General features: G+C 43.7%; 1 protein-coding gene across 1 annotated transcript in view; it reads left to right on the top strand.

Annotated features, from left to right (window-relative positions):
- The window catches only part of arhgef10la (Rho guanine nucleotide exchange factor (GEF) 10-like a), a 178,697-nt gene that overhangs the window by 116,262 nt on the left and 45,410 nt on the right, over window positions 1-17,025 (top strand). Inside the window, exon 19 of the mRNA XM_080001492.1 lies at window positions 1,869-1,990. Within this exon, the coding sequence (XP_079857618.1) occupies window positions 1,869-1,990 (122 nt within the window). The remainder of the gene's footprint in view (window positions 1-1,868; window positions 1,991-17,025) is intronic.

Raw genomic sequence — 17,025 nt, 5'->3', positions numbered from 1 at the left:
AAGCCAGCTAAAAAAGTGAGTTTGTCATAAAAGGTCCCGTTGAACAGGATAGTAGTGTGCCGTGGGATTATTTCATTGTAATTATTTCAAGGGTACCATGTTGTGAAACACTTCTTTACGATCACCCAGCCGAGTCTCTGAGATAAATCCGCTGATAAGACGTCGGGTTAGCCGCTGTCTTCGGCAAGAAAAAGAAGAAGAAACAGTCTTTATTTGTCACACAACGGTTCCTCTGCATTTAACCCATCCTGGCTTGTCCTTCCTCGGGGGCCACAACCAGGAGCAGTGGGCAGCATATGTGGACGCGCCTGGGGACCACGTGATAAGTGTCCATCGCTGGTCAGACAATGATGCATGTTTTTTGGTGGGGGTCCTTACTGACGTGAGGTGGAGGAAACCCCATGTGAGCACGGGGAGAACATGCAAACTCCACACAGAAAGGCTCCTATTTGGGAGATAAGCCGCCGGAGCCCGGTGCCAACAGCGCCCCAGGTGGGAATCGAACCCAGGACCTTCTTGCTGTGAGGCAGCAGTGCAATGCACTGCGCCACCGTGCCACCGGGCAAGAGACCGTCGTTCCCGCCGATCCGTTGGACATCAGTCCAATCATCCAATGAAATCGGAGAGTTACATGCCACAGAACTCTCCCTCATTTAAATGAAGGTGTGGAGTTTCCATACATTTCAGCAGATCTTTCCCTCCTTCAGGGCTTTCAGCGTTTCCGGGAGTTATTAAAGCTTTGCTTGGCCACGTGGCTTATTTCAATATGCCACGCGGCACTCCGCGAAAGAAAGCAGCGGTTGGAATTTCAAAGGCGATGTCCGTAGACGTCCCCTCTCATCCAAAGTTTTGCCTGCGTTGCATGTTGGACTCAATAGAAGCACGTCCCATTCACGCAACACGGTTGTTTTGAGTTTGGAGGGGATCTCACTGCACGGGCTGCCGCTCTGGTCCACGGCTCAGCGTTAAAGAAATCGCTTCAGTGGTTGGGCTTGTTATGACTGAATGCCCCCTAATTGTTTTTGTGTTTACGCGGCGAGGCCATCAAACAACTTCAAACCTGTTTGCTCTGCATTGTGGGTCAGTGAAAGCTCCTTTAATTGGCCCTAGGTGCGCCGCAGACTACCTGCTCCCCGCAAAAATTGCAAGTAGAGCCCGTTTGTCAGATATCCTGGGCTATGTGTGTACTTTTCAAACTCTGCGTCTCTGCGTCGGTGATGACATTGCTTTGGAAACAAACTTCCAGGTACGTGCGTCTGGCTGGCTTGGGATTGGACGCATTCACAAAGACACAGGGAGCAAATCAAACAAGCTGTTTTGATTGCACGCACACGTTTAGTTTGCGTAAGTTGCAATTGACAGTTTATAAAATTGCCTCCTTGGAGTGTTTTGGCAGGAATGCGGCATGCCTAGATCGGGGTGCACCTGTTCCGATGCTGAGATCTATGAGAACTCAAATGGTGCACTTGCACGTGGCAGCCGGATCCAGCCTTTACACCGACGCACCACGGACCCAGCGGCTTGCCTCCTTTCTCCCGCTGAGACCGACTTTTACTGTTGATTAAGAACACGTTTAATCGACGCCGGGGCCCGGTGTTGACAGTATGTGGCCTCGCTTCCCACGCCGGGGAATGGGCCTGCGGCGGGTTTAACACACACATGCTAATAACACTATTCACATTTCAACCCGGGGCAAGTGGAAAACTCCCTCGGATAAATTAGCATCTCTTCGCAGGAGACTTGTGGGACTCGGCAAAACGGCGGTAAGAGGGGATGGCTCAGCGTCAACACGAGTTATTCAAGGCCCACGACAGGAACAGATTAATGGTTTTGTTCTAGCTCTCTCTCTGTCTCTCTCTCTCTTTCAGGAGAGGTAAATACTCCGGGTTGGTTCTGTGGAGAGGACAATGGGAAGACCACGGCTCCGTTCTGGTGCCCGCTGCTCGCCTGTTGCATGCCGGTTTTTGCCACCAAATCACCAGACAGGCAGGTAGGTACTGGCGTGTTATTTGTCATTTTGTTGTGTGAGCTCCATATTGAGTATTATGAAACCCATGAATTCAAGTGGTTTAATCTTTGGATTTTTGCGAAATGACATTTGAGCCATAAGATGTTTCACACATGTTATTTGCTTATTTATTCATATGTTAAATACTGTAATTTAGACATTCATAGACCACCTAATTTAATTTAATTTTCATCCGTCTGGTTTTTATTCAGCTCTTAAGAAAAAAACAGAAGTCAGGTGATGATCATGAAGATAATCATCTCTGACATAATATTCAACATTCTCTATCCATTTATTCATCTTTGTTAGTCTTTGACCTTATTATTCCATGCTTTACATATCAACTATGCGTAATCCGTCCACAGTGATTGTACCTTCTCAGAATCTATGGCATTCATTGGGAGACCTTTAGCTCGCAGTGGGGACATGAGATTCCTGATTTTCATGAAGGTTCTGGTGAAAGACGTCAACATTTCACTCTTAAGGCCATCAAAGCTGCTTGCCCTGCCCCGACAGCTAAAAATACACTGTCTCAGGGATGACCTCACCCAGAAAACACCTGGAGCGGCTGCATTACAAGGTGACACGAGAGCCTCCGCTCATGGGGCTTATGACACTGGGTAAAAAATATATATATGTATTGATCGATCAGCCTGTTAAGACTTAGCAGCCTCTCATCGATCAAGTGGTCAGCCCAGGTGAGAGACGCGCTCAAAAGGGTTTTGGGAGTTGTTTGAAAACGGTATAAAATCAATTTGCGATGTCTGAAAGATGGTATTTCCAACCGCATTTCCGGCGATAATGTGGTTACGGTTCTTAGCTGAGCATGGTGGGTGGTAGGCGGTAGGCAATGCTGAATTGCCAAGGGCACCAGGGGAGGATGTTATAGAGTGATCATGGAATTATCTTAATGGTTTGCGGGACACCCACGCATAAATCAATGTTTCAACATTAGATTAAGAGCAACATACCAAGCCGCTTTCTACCGGCCATGCGGAGAAAAATGAACTGAGAGGTTGAGCAGCAGAAGAAGAATGTCTTGAGACGGTTTTCCCCTTTTTAACAAGGGTCTCTGCAGTTCCTGACAAGGTGTTAAAAATTAGTTCACTATATTCAACATATTCACTATATTCACTATATTCAACATATTCAACATATTAACTACATTCAACATATTCACTATATTCAACATATTCAACATATTAACTACATTCAACATATTCACTATATTCAACATATTCACTACATTCAACATATTCACTACATTCAACATATTCACTATGTTCAACATATTCAACATATTAACTACATTCAACATATTCACTATATTCAACATATTCGCTACATTCAATATATTCACTATATTCAACATATTCACTACATTCAACATATTCACTACATTCAACATATTCAGCATATTCACTACATTCAACATATTCACTATAGTCAACATATTCACTATATTCAACATATTCACTATATTTAACATATTCACTATATTCACTATATTCAACATATTCACTATATTCAACATATTTAACATATTCACTATATTCAACATATTTAACATATTCACTATATTCAACATATTTAACATATTCACTATATTTAACATATTCACTATATTCAACATATTCACTATATTCACTTTAATCAACATATCCACTTTATTCAACATATTCACTATATTCAACATATTCACTATATTCACTATATTCAGCATATTCACTAACATATTCACCATATTCAGCATATTCACTAATATATTCACTATTTTCAACATAATCACTATATTAACATATTCAACATATTCACTATATTCAACATATTCAACATATTCACCATATTTATCATATTCACTATATTCAACATATTCACTATATTTATCATATTCACTATATTCAACATATTCAACATATTCACTATATTCACTATATTCAACATATTCACTATATTCAACATATTCATCATATTCAACATGATAGTGTTGTCTGGTTTCTGCATGTCTCTCCAAGTTCTTCTGGGTCAAGATTTATGATGTTATAAAACCCTAACCCTACCACTGAACCTAATACTTACCTTTATACCTGCCCACTACAATGTTCTAGAGTAACCCAACTTCTTAGGAAAAAATCCAAGAAAATCCTTGTTCTGTCTGAAGTTCTAAATAGTACTGGTTAGAGTTCTTCCAGTCACTTACTTTACCTTGCTATCTGACCAAAACAAAACAGTTCATGGAATCATGTTGGAGCCAAGTTCATAACCTTTCCTATTTCTACCTAATACTGACCTATGCCCAATACCAAATACTATACTGTATATATTGTTGACCTTTCCTTATACTGCTTTGGACAAATCCCTAAGATTTGTCCAAAAATCAAACTCGTATTGAGTATTAAATCTAACTCTTGATACCCGCAGAGATCCCCTGTGTACGTTGCTGGGTGGTTCAAGTTGGTAAGTCAGTTAATATGTTTGACCCACCCCGCGTCTCGGAGGATTTGCTCACATTCAGCACTTCCAGCTCAAAGCAAACGGAGCACCTGAAGGGCAGGGCGGCCCGCATCATAACATACTGCTCTGTCTGCAGGGCTAATGTGTACATTTGTAAAGGCCATGTGAGAGTCTGTGTGTGAGATATATATATATATATATATATATATATATATATATATATATATATATATATATGATAAGAAAATAATTCGCTGAGGAATGCTTATCCTTACCTTGATTTAATTTATTTCATTCTTTTAATTATTTTATTATTCTACTTTGTAAATGCATTCTGCTTTTGCTTACATCTCTATGAAAGAAAGAAAGTTGAAAAATGCCTTTATGTATTGTGTACACAGAGCCTGCATCTTTAATGTAAAAATGAATGTGTTGATGGTGAATATGGTGGGTCCCCATGACTCTACCGCGCTCTCCTCTAGCTCTACTCCACATCTACTCTCCATGTACTTTACCTCCCTCTGCACCACCTCTAATCTAACTCCCTCTACTCTACATCTACTCCACCTCCCTTTACTATACTCTACAGCTACTCTACCTCTGCTCTACATCTACTCTACATCTACTCCACCTCCCTTTACTATACTCTACATCTACTCTACCTCTGCTCTACATCTACTCTACATCTACTCTACCCCCTTCTGCCCTGCCTCTTATTTACCTTCCTCTGTTCTACCTCTACTCTACCTCCTTCTAATGGACATCTACTCTGTCTGCTCTACCTCTACTCCCTTTCTTTCTAATCTACCTCTACTCTACATTTACTTTACCTCCTTCTGCACGACCTATAATCTACCTGCCTCTGTTCTACCTCTACCGCTACTCTACTCTGCATCTAATCTCCCTGTATGACTACTCTACCCCCTCTACTCTACCTCTACTTACCTCTACTCTACATTTACTCTACCTCTACTCTACCTCCCTCTATTCTACATCTATTCTACATCTTTTGTACCTCTACTCTACCTCTACTCTGCCTCATCTTACTTCTCCTCTACCTCTCTCTACATCTGCTCTACCACTATTCATAAGCATAGCAATTGAGTCAGAGTGCGGAAAAGCTCAGCACAAGATTGTGTGCTGGGTATACAGTACTGTATACAGTGTGTGTGTGTGTGTGTGTGTGTGTGTGTGTGTGTGTGTGTGTGTGTGTGTGTGTGTGTGTGTGTGTGTGTGTGTGTGTGTGTGTGTGTGTGTGTGTGTGTGTGTACAGTACATACACACACATTGTGTATTCTTGATCTGTATTGTGTCTCTGACTAAAGGGAAGGTAGCATTAAAGGGAGTGACTTTAAGTCCCTCATGCAGAGCAGCCTGTGATTAGCGGCTTAGCTCCGCGGCAGCAGCCTCCCTTCCCCTCTCGGTGTCTCCATCACCGCCGCTGGGACACTCAACGCCTCTTGCTGCCAAAGCTGCGCCACGGCTCTTTCCCCGGCTCTGGCAGCTTCCCCTGGCAGTGTTAAGATACAGTCTGCGGAAGGGATATACAGAGAGGAGGAGAAAAGGGGAGAAAGAAAGCCCAGATTAAAAGAGATGTGACCGAAGGAGCCCCGGGCCATCCATTTTTCTACTGGAAAAATAAAGTTGTGAAGCAGCGTTGCATGAACGGAGCGCCCGCAGTGGAGCCCTCTGTCCACCCGGAGAGGGGCATGCTGGGAAAACTAGTCATGAGGTGAAAGATAACGCTGATCTGGAGTCTCTGCTGAGTGGGGACACACACACACACACACACACACACACACACACACACACACACACACGCGCACACACACGCAAAAGATGTTATTGATCAGTATTTTGACAAATTAATGTGTTTACATCTATATAACGCGATTAGAGTGATGGATGGATGGATGGATGGAAGGATATATAAAAAGATGGATAGATGGATGGATACATTGCAGCGAGAAGGGAATCCATGATGTCATAGATGAACATCAAAACTGAACGGGGGGAAAAAAACGATTTGCTCCAGATTTTAATCTACCTCTTCTCTACTCTACTTCTACTCTCCATCTTATCTACCTGTACGACTACTCTACCTCCCCGTACTCTACCTATCCCCACATCTACTCTACTGTACTTCCCTCTAATCTACATCTACTCTACCTCCCTCTACTCTACATCTACTCTACTCTACCTCCCTCTACATCAGCTCTACCTATCTCTACATCTACTCTACCTCCCTCTACTCTACATCTTCTCTAGATCTACATCTACTCTACCTCCCTCTACATCTACTCTACTCTGTCTCCTCTACTCTACCTCTACTCTACCTCCCTCTACTCTACATCTTCTCTACATCTACATATACTCTACCTCCCTCTACTCTACATGTACTCTACCTCCCTCTACATCTACTCTACTCTGTCTCCTTTACTCTACGTCTTCTCTCCATCTACATCTACATCTACTCTACCTCCCTCGACATCTACTCTACTCTATGTCTACTCTACTCTGCCTCTACGCTACATCTACATATACTCTACCTCCCTCTACTCTACTCTACCTCCCTCTACTCTGCATCTTCTCCACATCTAAATCTACTCTACTCTACCTCCCTCTATTATGTGTACTCTACATATACTCTACGTCCCTCTACTCTACCTCCCTCTGTTGTACCTCTTCTGTATATCTAGATCTACTCTACCTCACTTTACTCTACATCTACTCTACCTCCCTCTACTCTACCTCTACTATACATCTTCTCTACTCTACCTCCCTCTACTGTACTCTACCTAACTCTACTCTACCTCCCACTACTCTACAGCTACTTTACCTGACTCTAGCTACCTACCTCTACTCTACTTCTACCTCTACTCTACCTCCTTCTACACTACCTCTTCTCCACCTCTACCTTTACTGTACTTTCAATCAACTTCTTCTCTACTGGATTCTATATCTACTTTAACTCTACCACTGCTCTACCTTGACTCATACATTCTGCTCTACCTCTACTCTACCTATCTGTACTCTCTCTCTTATCTCCCTCTCTTATCTATACTATACCACTACTCTACCGCCCTCCACTCTACCCTGTAAGGAATTGATGGGGGAATCTGTGAGTTTCAGCGATATCGTTATGAAAATAAATGTGATATGTATGTAATGTTTGAATATAAATGTGTAATACAATGTTAAATCACATCCATTATTTGATGGCCACCCGTCTTAAAAGCATCAGTATTTGATTGCGAGCCGTGTGCGAGACGGCACATCATGTGCAAATAAACGGCCCAGCCAACATGGCCGAGCTCGTCTCACTCCTCAGAAGCAGTAGCATGGGTGGAGTGGGTGAGGTGGGAAACAAGAGACCGTGGTGCCTAATGCATGTCGTTGTTTAAAAAGTCTCTGCACACACAGTTTGAGCTGTTCGCTGCCCTCTTTCCCATTTGGAGAGATGAAACAGAACAGATTTGGCAGTTGGCCCATTGGGAGTGTGCAAGGTGATGGAGGCCGGGGGGGCGGGGGGGGGGGGGGGGGGGGGGTGTGGTGGGGGGTGGGGCAAGATAGCTGGCATCAATTTTCAAATACAGGTTAATCAACCACCGGGGGGGAACAACCAACTGAGAGTTTTATCGATGTGTAAATCAGTAACATAATCACATTTATGTCTATCTTACAAGGCTTGATGGCCGGACAAATGGTTGTTTCTGCTTTAAGGAGAAAGAAAGAAAAAAAAAAAGCCCTAGCTTCGTTTAGCTGTTAAATATGCTGATGAGGAGAGGTGGAGTAGATGTCCAATAGAGTGGAGGGCGGTGGAGGAGAGTTAGAATAGAGCGAGCTGCAGTAGAATCAAGGTCGGGCAGAAGCTCTGTTGAGGTAGATTTGTGCTCTGTAATGCAAAGACAAACGACTCAAAGTATTCTACATGCAATCCCAAAGTCCTTTCAAGCTTGGTGTAAAATACTTCTGCTAACTATACTGACTAACATGCTAACAGTGAGTTCCAAATCCAAAATCTTATCTTCCAGTGAAGGGGTCACCCCGGCAGATGAGGCTTGTATTAAATGAGCCGAGTCAGCCGAGGTTCCGGAGTTCAGAGTCTCAGCTGGTCTCACGATGCTCAGCAGCCCTTGAAGGGTTTCACTGACCGCTGCACGTGGCTGCCTTGGTTAAGGCACCGGGATACTGACCAAACTGAACTTTTCAAGAAACGAATACACACTGAGACTTAGAGTCAAACAAAAAGACAGTGTCTTGAATATGTTACAGTCTATTTATCAGTTTGCCACCATATTTTGTCCAAACATCACATTAATTATACATGGCTATGACGGGCATGTTTGCTGGTGTTTCTTCTTTCTTTGTTTGAAATAGACTGGAGTCCTTCAAGCTTTATTTCTAACTGGCTCGAACCATTCGTATGGTTGGATCATAATCATGAATCAGGTTTTACTTGGTTATGTCTTGACTTGAATGACTATTATCTGCTCCATCCGTCCGACTCTATTATCTGCTGTATTATCTTTTCTATAGTTGTGGCCATAACAATTCTCAGTCGTCTCATGCAACGTAAGGGGGTGGTTTAGCCCTCAAAATAAACATGAGCCCATTTAAGCTTTTTTTCTGGTTCCTTTTCTCATTTTATCTCCGTGAATACACTTCTTATTCAGTGTGGTGACAACAGTATTTGGGGACATGTTCCCCCAGTGCCTCTTTTTGGTCAAGTTAGTTAGTTCTTTCTTTGTCTTTGTTCACTTGACCCCTTGCTTAAGGGCTCTGAAGATTCCAAGCTACAAAGACTTAAAAAAAAATGTAAAAAAATAGTGACGGGACATGTTTTCAGCCTCCACTTATGAGGTATTAGGGGAGGAAGCGAGGTTGAGGATGGTTGCTGTGCCACAGCACTTATAATACCTCTGGGGATTTCATCTTGTGCGCTTTGAAGTGCAGAATGACAAACTGGAAAACGGGGCTCGGGCTGCATCGCAGTTTTCGCTGAGAGGATTAGCCTCTGTGTCTCAACTCGGCAACTCAACTCTCTCTCTCAATGTACTCAATTAGTTTACATAGACCACATACTTCATTGAAATTGTTGTCATATTTCAAAAAAGGCGTAAAACTTGTGTAGCTGGTGTCATAGCCATCGCTCCCTTGTGTAATGCTAATTGTTGAGTTACATCTTTGCCACCATATGCAATTTCACGATACCGAAATATCACCCCGTCCGTGGGACCACCGGGAGCAAGGGACGGAAGAGCAGAGTGCACGCACAATGAGGAGGTACAGTATCTGGAGGTATGCGCGCAACAGCGAGGAAGCAGATGGAGGATTTGGACGGGGGTGTGGGCGTGGCGCAGATGGTCCGGTGATTAAACTTCAACTCCAGGTTATTACTTGCATTACTAAAACTAATATGATACCAATATGTTTTAATAATTGCTATACAGAGCTGCCAAGTCAACGCTTCAAGCATGAGACTCAATCAGTCGATCAGACTCAACCAGTTCATACGCTCACATGCCACACCTCGTATTTCTCACGCTGAGAATCCCAAAATAATATATATTTTTTTTCATTAAAATAAATTATCTTTTTTTTTTACGTAAAAAATAATCATGTTTTTTTACGTAAAAAAAATAAATACAACAATAATATTGTGTGTCGTGATATTGGGCGGGACTGCATCGCAATATAAAATTATGGATGTCACTCAAGCCTACTACACAGCCTACTGAGACACAAAGTAGATGAATATTGTTTTTAGTTTTTTTTACAAAAGTGCAAGTTGCACTTGGATTCCAAGGCCAGTGGACACATTTCGAGGTTGCACGTCCAACTTCTCGTGTGATCCAGCCTCACTGGACTTTGTCATTGTGGTCTGCGTGTCATTGGTCACCGAGGTCCGTGTAACTGGTGTGGCTGGTGTTTTCAGGGCATGCTGTTCATGGCCCTCTTACCCATTGTCTCATCCGTCTTCCCAGGCTGACAGAGTGATAAGGGAGCGGGCTTGTGCGTTCTGCCGGCCACGTGCGAACGACTGGGAGTGCAGAAAACAAGCTTCTTGAGCGGCATCTCCGGCTGTAGCAAATATGTTGACAGCTCTATTTATAGACGTGCTGGGTCGACCGCTGATTTACGACCATCATGACTCAAAGCTGCTACAGCTGGGGCGACAGCACATGCTCCACATGAAGGCTGGCTGTGCATTGTGCACCAGAGAAGCTTTTGCTGTGAAATATGGATCAAAAATAAGCGGGACCGAACGGGGGGCGGGGGGGGGGCGGGGGGCGGCAGGCGGCGGGGCGGGGGGCTTTCCCTGATGCACACATCTCTGATGATTTATCTTACGTCCAATCCCCGGCCTGTTTTTTTGGGTGAAGTCATCAAGTTGACAGGTTACGCAATCAGGATCTCTCTGTTCTCCCTCAAGGTCGTTTTCTTCCTTTTCGGCAAAGCAAATATCAGTCACCTCTCCCTCTGATTTGCAAGGGAACAGATGCCACAACGCGGATTAAAAGCTCTTCCTCAACACAGATCTGCTGGGGCGTAGCAGCCTCCTTTTCTTATTCTGCAGTGATATCCCCCCTGGCAAACACAAAAACACAAACAGCGGGATGCAAAAGTGCCCGAGTCTGTTTGCAGAGTACATTCCTTACTCACAGACATCTTCCAGACCCCCCCCCCCCCTTCCCCAACCCGCCCAAAAACCTCTGCATGGGAGGACGCTTTTATTATTGCACGAAAAGTCGAACAAACTAGTGCCATTTTCATATCCTTATTGACGCTCTTCAGAGCAGTCTGTTCCATGATAATCCAAATGTTCTTTTCCACGCCCCCAAGTGTTTCAAGGAAAAGGTGAAGTTAAGCTTTACATCATTATCTTTATTTTAAGAAGCCCCGCACCCCCCAACCCCCAAATTCTGTTGCCCTACAATTATCATGTATGTTTATGCCATCGTCCGCCAAGGTCACTAAAGTAGGGACTTGCTACCAAGCTGAGGGACTGTGTGTAAAATTGTTGACCAGTTCATTTTGTAAGTCGATTTCAAGCAAGTTTTTACAAAGTTGTGTGTGCTCAGTCAACATACCCAGTTAAAATATAGTTTAAATGAAGAAATAAGAAGTGCAAATGATGCTAAAATACATTGTTTGTTGAATATGAAGATGTCTGCTCTTGATGTCTGAGTTAGAAGCTAATTTTGAAGAAAATGAATGCCTTTATTTGCCAGGTACATTTTGCATATACGGTTCCTGTAACTTGTCCTATGTATTCTAAACAAATATTGTTTTCATTTACACCTAACTATATTCAGTATTGGACAGTCCTGTTCCATAGCCAGCGCCTTGGTCAAGGGCAAAATTCAGGTTTGATTATTTTTTACAAGGAATACATACAGTACAGTATTATCCATGGATTCATACCTAAGGTTGTTCCACCAAAACAAAACATTTTTTGCTATTTATAAAAAGGCAAGAACCATCTCAGAAAAGTAAAGAAAGACACATTGGAATACCTATAACTAAATCATTCTTTATCCCAAAAATGAAGATTTTAGATTTATACATTTTCATTTTAGGCAACTCCCATTTCCCCCATTTCCCCACATAAACAGACTTCCGCTGTTCATTCTTTGAGTTCAAGAGGGGCGAATGGACGAGGTCTTGGCATGTGGATTATAGGTATTCAGGACGATGTGTCAATCTGACTACTCTATGCACGGCCGGATCACGGCTGGCAGGGGTCCAGCCAGGCATTCCGGTCAGTGAACCCCAAACTGTCTCTGAACAATGTCACCAGACACAGGGGGCACTGACACCACGCTATCTCTGACTACTTAACACCGGAGATCAAAGAAGAACCCCTCAACAGGGTCAGGATGCTGAAGTCCAACTCTGGCCTTTGCCAACCACTCTGATAGAGTAGAGTTGGAATTGGGCTAAAGTGTAAAGAGTGTATGGCGGTCAGGGCTTTCATCTTTGCAGAGCTGGATCTTCTCTGCCAGCGCAAAGCTTCCTCACCAGCTAAGTGCCTGGTGATGGCTGGAAAGGCACAAAGAGGAGTTTGGGATTATTGCTTGTGAGTTCAGCTGCGTGGCCTCCATGGCCTGCAAGGACAAAGATGTGTCGCAATGAGTTAATGCAGGGACTGAGGTTGTATCAGTGACCATAGATGTACCATTTTGCAGGGAATTCTAACACCTATGACAAGCATTTGGAAAATCCGTGGAGAAAATGTTAAGTTAGTTAGATGTGTTAAAAATTGGGCAAACATTGGTGAATAGTGGAAAATTCATAGAACTAAGCTTATAAAGTGGAGAAGTGAAGAAAGTTTTGTAATTTAAGAAACCAAAATTCTATCCTGATGAGGGGGAAAAAAAACAAAACGATGTCAGGGTTTCACCCGCGTCCCTTCCCCACTTTGTCTCGCTTCCCACCAACAGGGGGCAGTTTAGCGCTTGTGTAGAAAACCAGGGGGCAGACACGCCACTTGACAGTGAGGTCAATCTGTACAGGGGCTGATCAGTTGCTTTGACGGTTAACATACTAATTACAAGGAATCATTGGTGCTCTCGTAATGCCTCAGAGTGAAGTTCTCCTCCCCTGGCTCCGGGTTTCTGCTTTCTCTGTACTTGTCAAGATAGCAAAGCAGGAACAAATTGTATAACCAGGAGGGAAATGCCGCAGATCCACTCAAATGTGCTAATTTGGTCACATTCTTCCCGTTGTGGCAATTATACACCAATGTGGAAATATAATGGGCAAGAACTGCACCGGTTCAAAAGGAAAGCAAATGAGTCCTCTCTCCGAACCAAGCCTCTGATTCTCTGTAGTGCCGTTCCTGTCTGTTGTGCTGATTTGTTCTGCCGCTATGTTCCTCTTGGCTAATTAGTCTGTCATTCTGCTAGTTGCTTCCAAGAAGTGGACTGTGGCCAACCTGGACTGGAACGCCACCTACATAATGCTTGTTCACAAGCCTAAGAGGTTTCAAGGACAGGTTTCCTGTACCTCATTAGGCCCTTTTGTTTACTGTTCACACGAAGTATTTGATTAATTTTTTTTTTTTTTTACTTTGTACCTTTGCCATTGATACAGTATGCTTTCCCATGCCTTTGAAAATGTTAAGCATTTTATGTGCAACTTGTAGTTTCAATGCAGGTGTAACTTTCATTGCCTGACACTGTCTGTTTGTGCAAAGGCATTCCTAGATTGGATTGGACAACCCAGTTAACGCACGACTCGAGTAAAATCCACACTTATTTTCTCACAATAACATTTGAAAAGACCCGAATAACAAGACTCCTAAGTGTGCAGCGATATGTAAGGTTTAAGCGTTGATCAAGAACAACCAAATTAGTATTTTCATTACCCCATGATTCCCATTTCATGTCGTGCCAAGCGGGCCAGGATTGTTAGCGGGCAGATTCAAACTCAGGGGGCCCTCCTTGATGTGTAGCTCATCCTTGGCACCGGTTCCCCGGGAAAAAAACCCCCCAAAAAAAACCTTAGCCGTGTCGCTCTGAAAACAGCGGGCTCCTGAGCTCCCTTTGTTCTGAGTTCCCCACCACCGGATCTGAATGATAATAGACAGGCCTGTACACCCCACGCCCCCTCGGTGGCACCGAGACCCCGCCCCCGTCGCAACCCAACCGTGGTCTCCGCGTCAGGTCCGGGGTCCGTCCCGGAGTGCTGCTCGCTGCAGATGTCACAGGGACCTAGGGGGGGTATGCAGAGGATGCTCGGCCTGCGGTCCTCTTTGAATGTATTGATGCAGGGGGCAACTCATCGCTTTCATCCGAGCGAGTTGGAACTGCCATGGCTGCAGGATCTGGAGGGGCGGGGTGTGTGGGGGTGGAATTAGTGCCTGCTTGTAGGTGTGTGTGTGTGTGTGTGTGTGTGTGTGTGTTGTAGAGGTACAGAGGGCACTGAGCAACATTAAAGCATTTGCATCACATTAAAGCCGTCCATGTTGCAATCGTGTAGCTGCGAGCTGTGAAGGACGGGACGCCGGGGAGGGGAGCCGCAGCCTCGGAAAGTCATGGCTGGGAATTTGCGGTGTCGCTCCAGTGCTCTTGAGATATGCAAAAAGACACACTCCCACTTCATTGCACTTATTGCTGATCTAATCTGCGGGTTAGCCAAAGGAGACAGGGAATCGTTACCGTACAGACAGCGGTTATCTCACGGAGGGAAATGGCCGGAGCTGCGTTTTCAGTTTTTTTTTTTGTTTTTTTTTTGTTTTATTTTACACAGTTGACCACCTCCGAAGCACCTCACCGCCCGCCAATCAAGGTGTTAAAACGATGGCCGTTGCTTCAGACAGAAGCCACCGTGATCTCATTGTCTTCAAATGGTTTTGAATATTCTGGGCGTAATGCGGGGCCCTGCCAGCACAGCAGGTGGTTGGCCCTTTGATCTCGTAGCTTGTAGACGCCAGTGGAATTTGAAGCGCGCTGAGACTTCCACCTCATGAAACCGTAACATGACGCACCCACCGCCGCCGCTTTGATCCTCTCTTCCCCCGCCCGTTAATTCCATTACAGGATGTATTGAGAAATAGATAATGAGCCGACACCGACGGGCCGTTGCTCCGTAATCACGCAACGTCTGTGTAGTCGTGGAAGAAGTACAGGCTACAGATACCCTGACACTAGACGACTCCTGTACAAGTGAATGTCCTTTGTTGATTCATTTCTACTTAAGCAAAAGTATTGAGGTACTTGCTTGTAAATGTGCTTAAAGTATTAAAAGTTAAAGTACTTGTCATATCCTGCAGTAACGGAGTCTATAATACTTCAGAAAGTACTACAGGAGGTTTTTTTTTTTTTTTTTTTTTTTACTGCAGATGATGCTCATGCAGATTCTTATTATAATTACATTATATGCATTATAATTATAATATAATTATAATACAAAAAAACAGTACAGTTGGTGTCAGTCATTGACAAATATATATACCAATTTATATACCAATATAAAACCTGATTTTATTTGTAAATGTTAGAAATCAAGTGTAAAACGTATATATATTTGCTTTGAAAGGTAGTGAAGTGAAAGTCGAAGATCTCTGAAACGCATTTGCAGATGCAAATAAAATGCACTTAAGTATTTTAAAAGGTTAATTCAAGTTTTCCCATTTAGAAATTGTAACTATATCCTGTGTTAAAAGTCCTGTCAGGGCCTGATTCAAGGCCGGGTGAATGCACTGGACGCTCGTGGTTTCGTCAGTACAGAGGCATATTGACTTTTCATCCAGTGCATCGACAGCTCATGTTTTACTTTCACAAGGTCAAATCGAGACATTCACGAAACAGCCGACTGTACATCCCAGACATATTTGACCACGACTAGTGAAAAGTTCGGCCGTTTTTGGAGAGCTGGTCCTTTTACGAGTGACTCTGTAAATTGATCTGTTCAATTTGTCCGACTCGTCGTTCGTTTGATTCAGTTGCTTTAACAGAAGAGTCAGAAGACTCTGTTCATCTGTGATTCTCACAATAATCATCACTCTAGTAATTATTTTCAGATTTTGAGTGGAAGATTCACTCAGTCACGTGACTGTCAGCTGTTTGTTCATTCATTTGTTCGTTTGAGAGTGGAGTTTGTTCGTACGTACGTTCGTTCGTTCGTTCGTTCATTCGAGAGTGGAGTTCGAGGGTGGAGTTTGTTCGTACGTTCGTTCGTTCGTTCGTTTATTCATTTGTTCGAGAGGGGAGTTCCAGAGTGGAGTTTGTTCGAATGTTTGTTTGTTTGTTCGTTTGTTCGTTCGTTCATTCATTCGTTCGAGAGTGGAGTTCCAGAGTGGAGTTTGTTTGTACGTTCATTCGTTGGTTCGTTTGTTTATTTTGTTTGAGAGTGGAGTTCGAGTTCGCTCAATTCGGCCTGCGTGTCTGGCTTCAGTTACTGAGTGGGGAACGAACGACTCTTTTGTTGGAGTGACTCCAGACGGCTGAGTCAGTTAAAAGATGTGGTCACTGCGAACAAGTTGTTGAACTCCCTTTCTGCTGGAAAGTGGGTTTGTCACGCTGTAAAACCTGTCACATATCAACTCATCTCTCATTGCCCGTAGCTCGGCTGTGGTTTGTCAGTGATTCCGGGTCGACGGGTCAGTCGTTCCGTAGCCTTCCTTCCGTCCCTCCTCCTCTTCCTCGCCTCAGGCGCTGGGGCTGAAGTGAGGAGTGATGGAGAGTGCCAACACCAACCAGTCAATTACCACTTCATCAACACGGGAACTTTTCTATTAGTGCCTGTTAGCGCGTGGAAAAGATTGTTGGGAGATGTAGAATGAGAAAAGCAGACCTGCCGACCTGCACGCACTTTGTGTACCACCCACGCAATTCTTGATCAAAATATGCAGGTGCGCAATGCCAGTGGAAACTATGCCAAAAAAATATATATATATTTTATTGTAATTACATTACATTAAATTAGAAAATCAATACAAAACAATACCGTACATGTATTGGGTATTTAAACTACATTCCTGGGATTGGACCAGATGATATGACCTGTGGTTCTGTCAGCACTCCCTCCCTCTCCTCTCACTCACTCAACATCCA

This window comes from Zeus faber (assembly GCF_960531495.2).
Source record: "Zeus faber genome assembly, chromosome: 5".
Classification (NCBI taxonomy): domain Eukaryota; kingdom Metazoa; phylum Chordata; class Actinopteri; order Zeiformes; family Zeidae; genus Zeus; species Zeus faber.
The sequence above is the reverse complement of the archived record's forward strand: the minus strand, read 5'-3'. Positions and strand labels throughout refer to the sequence as shown.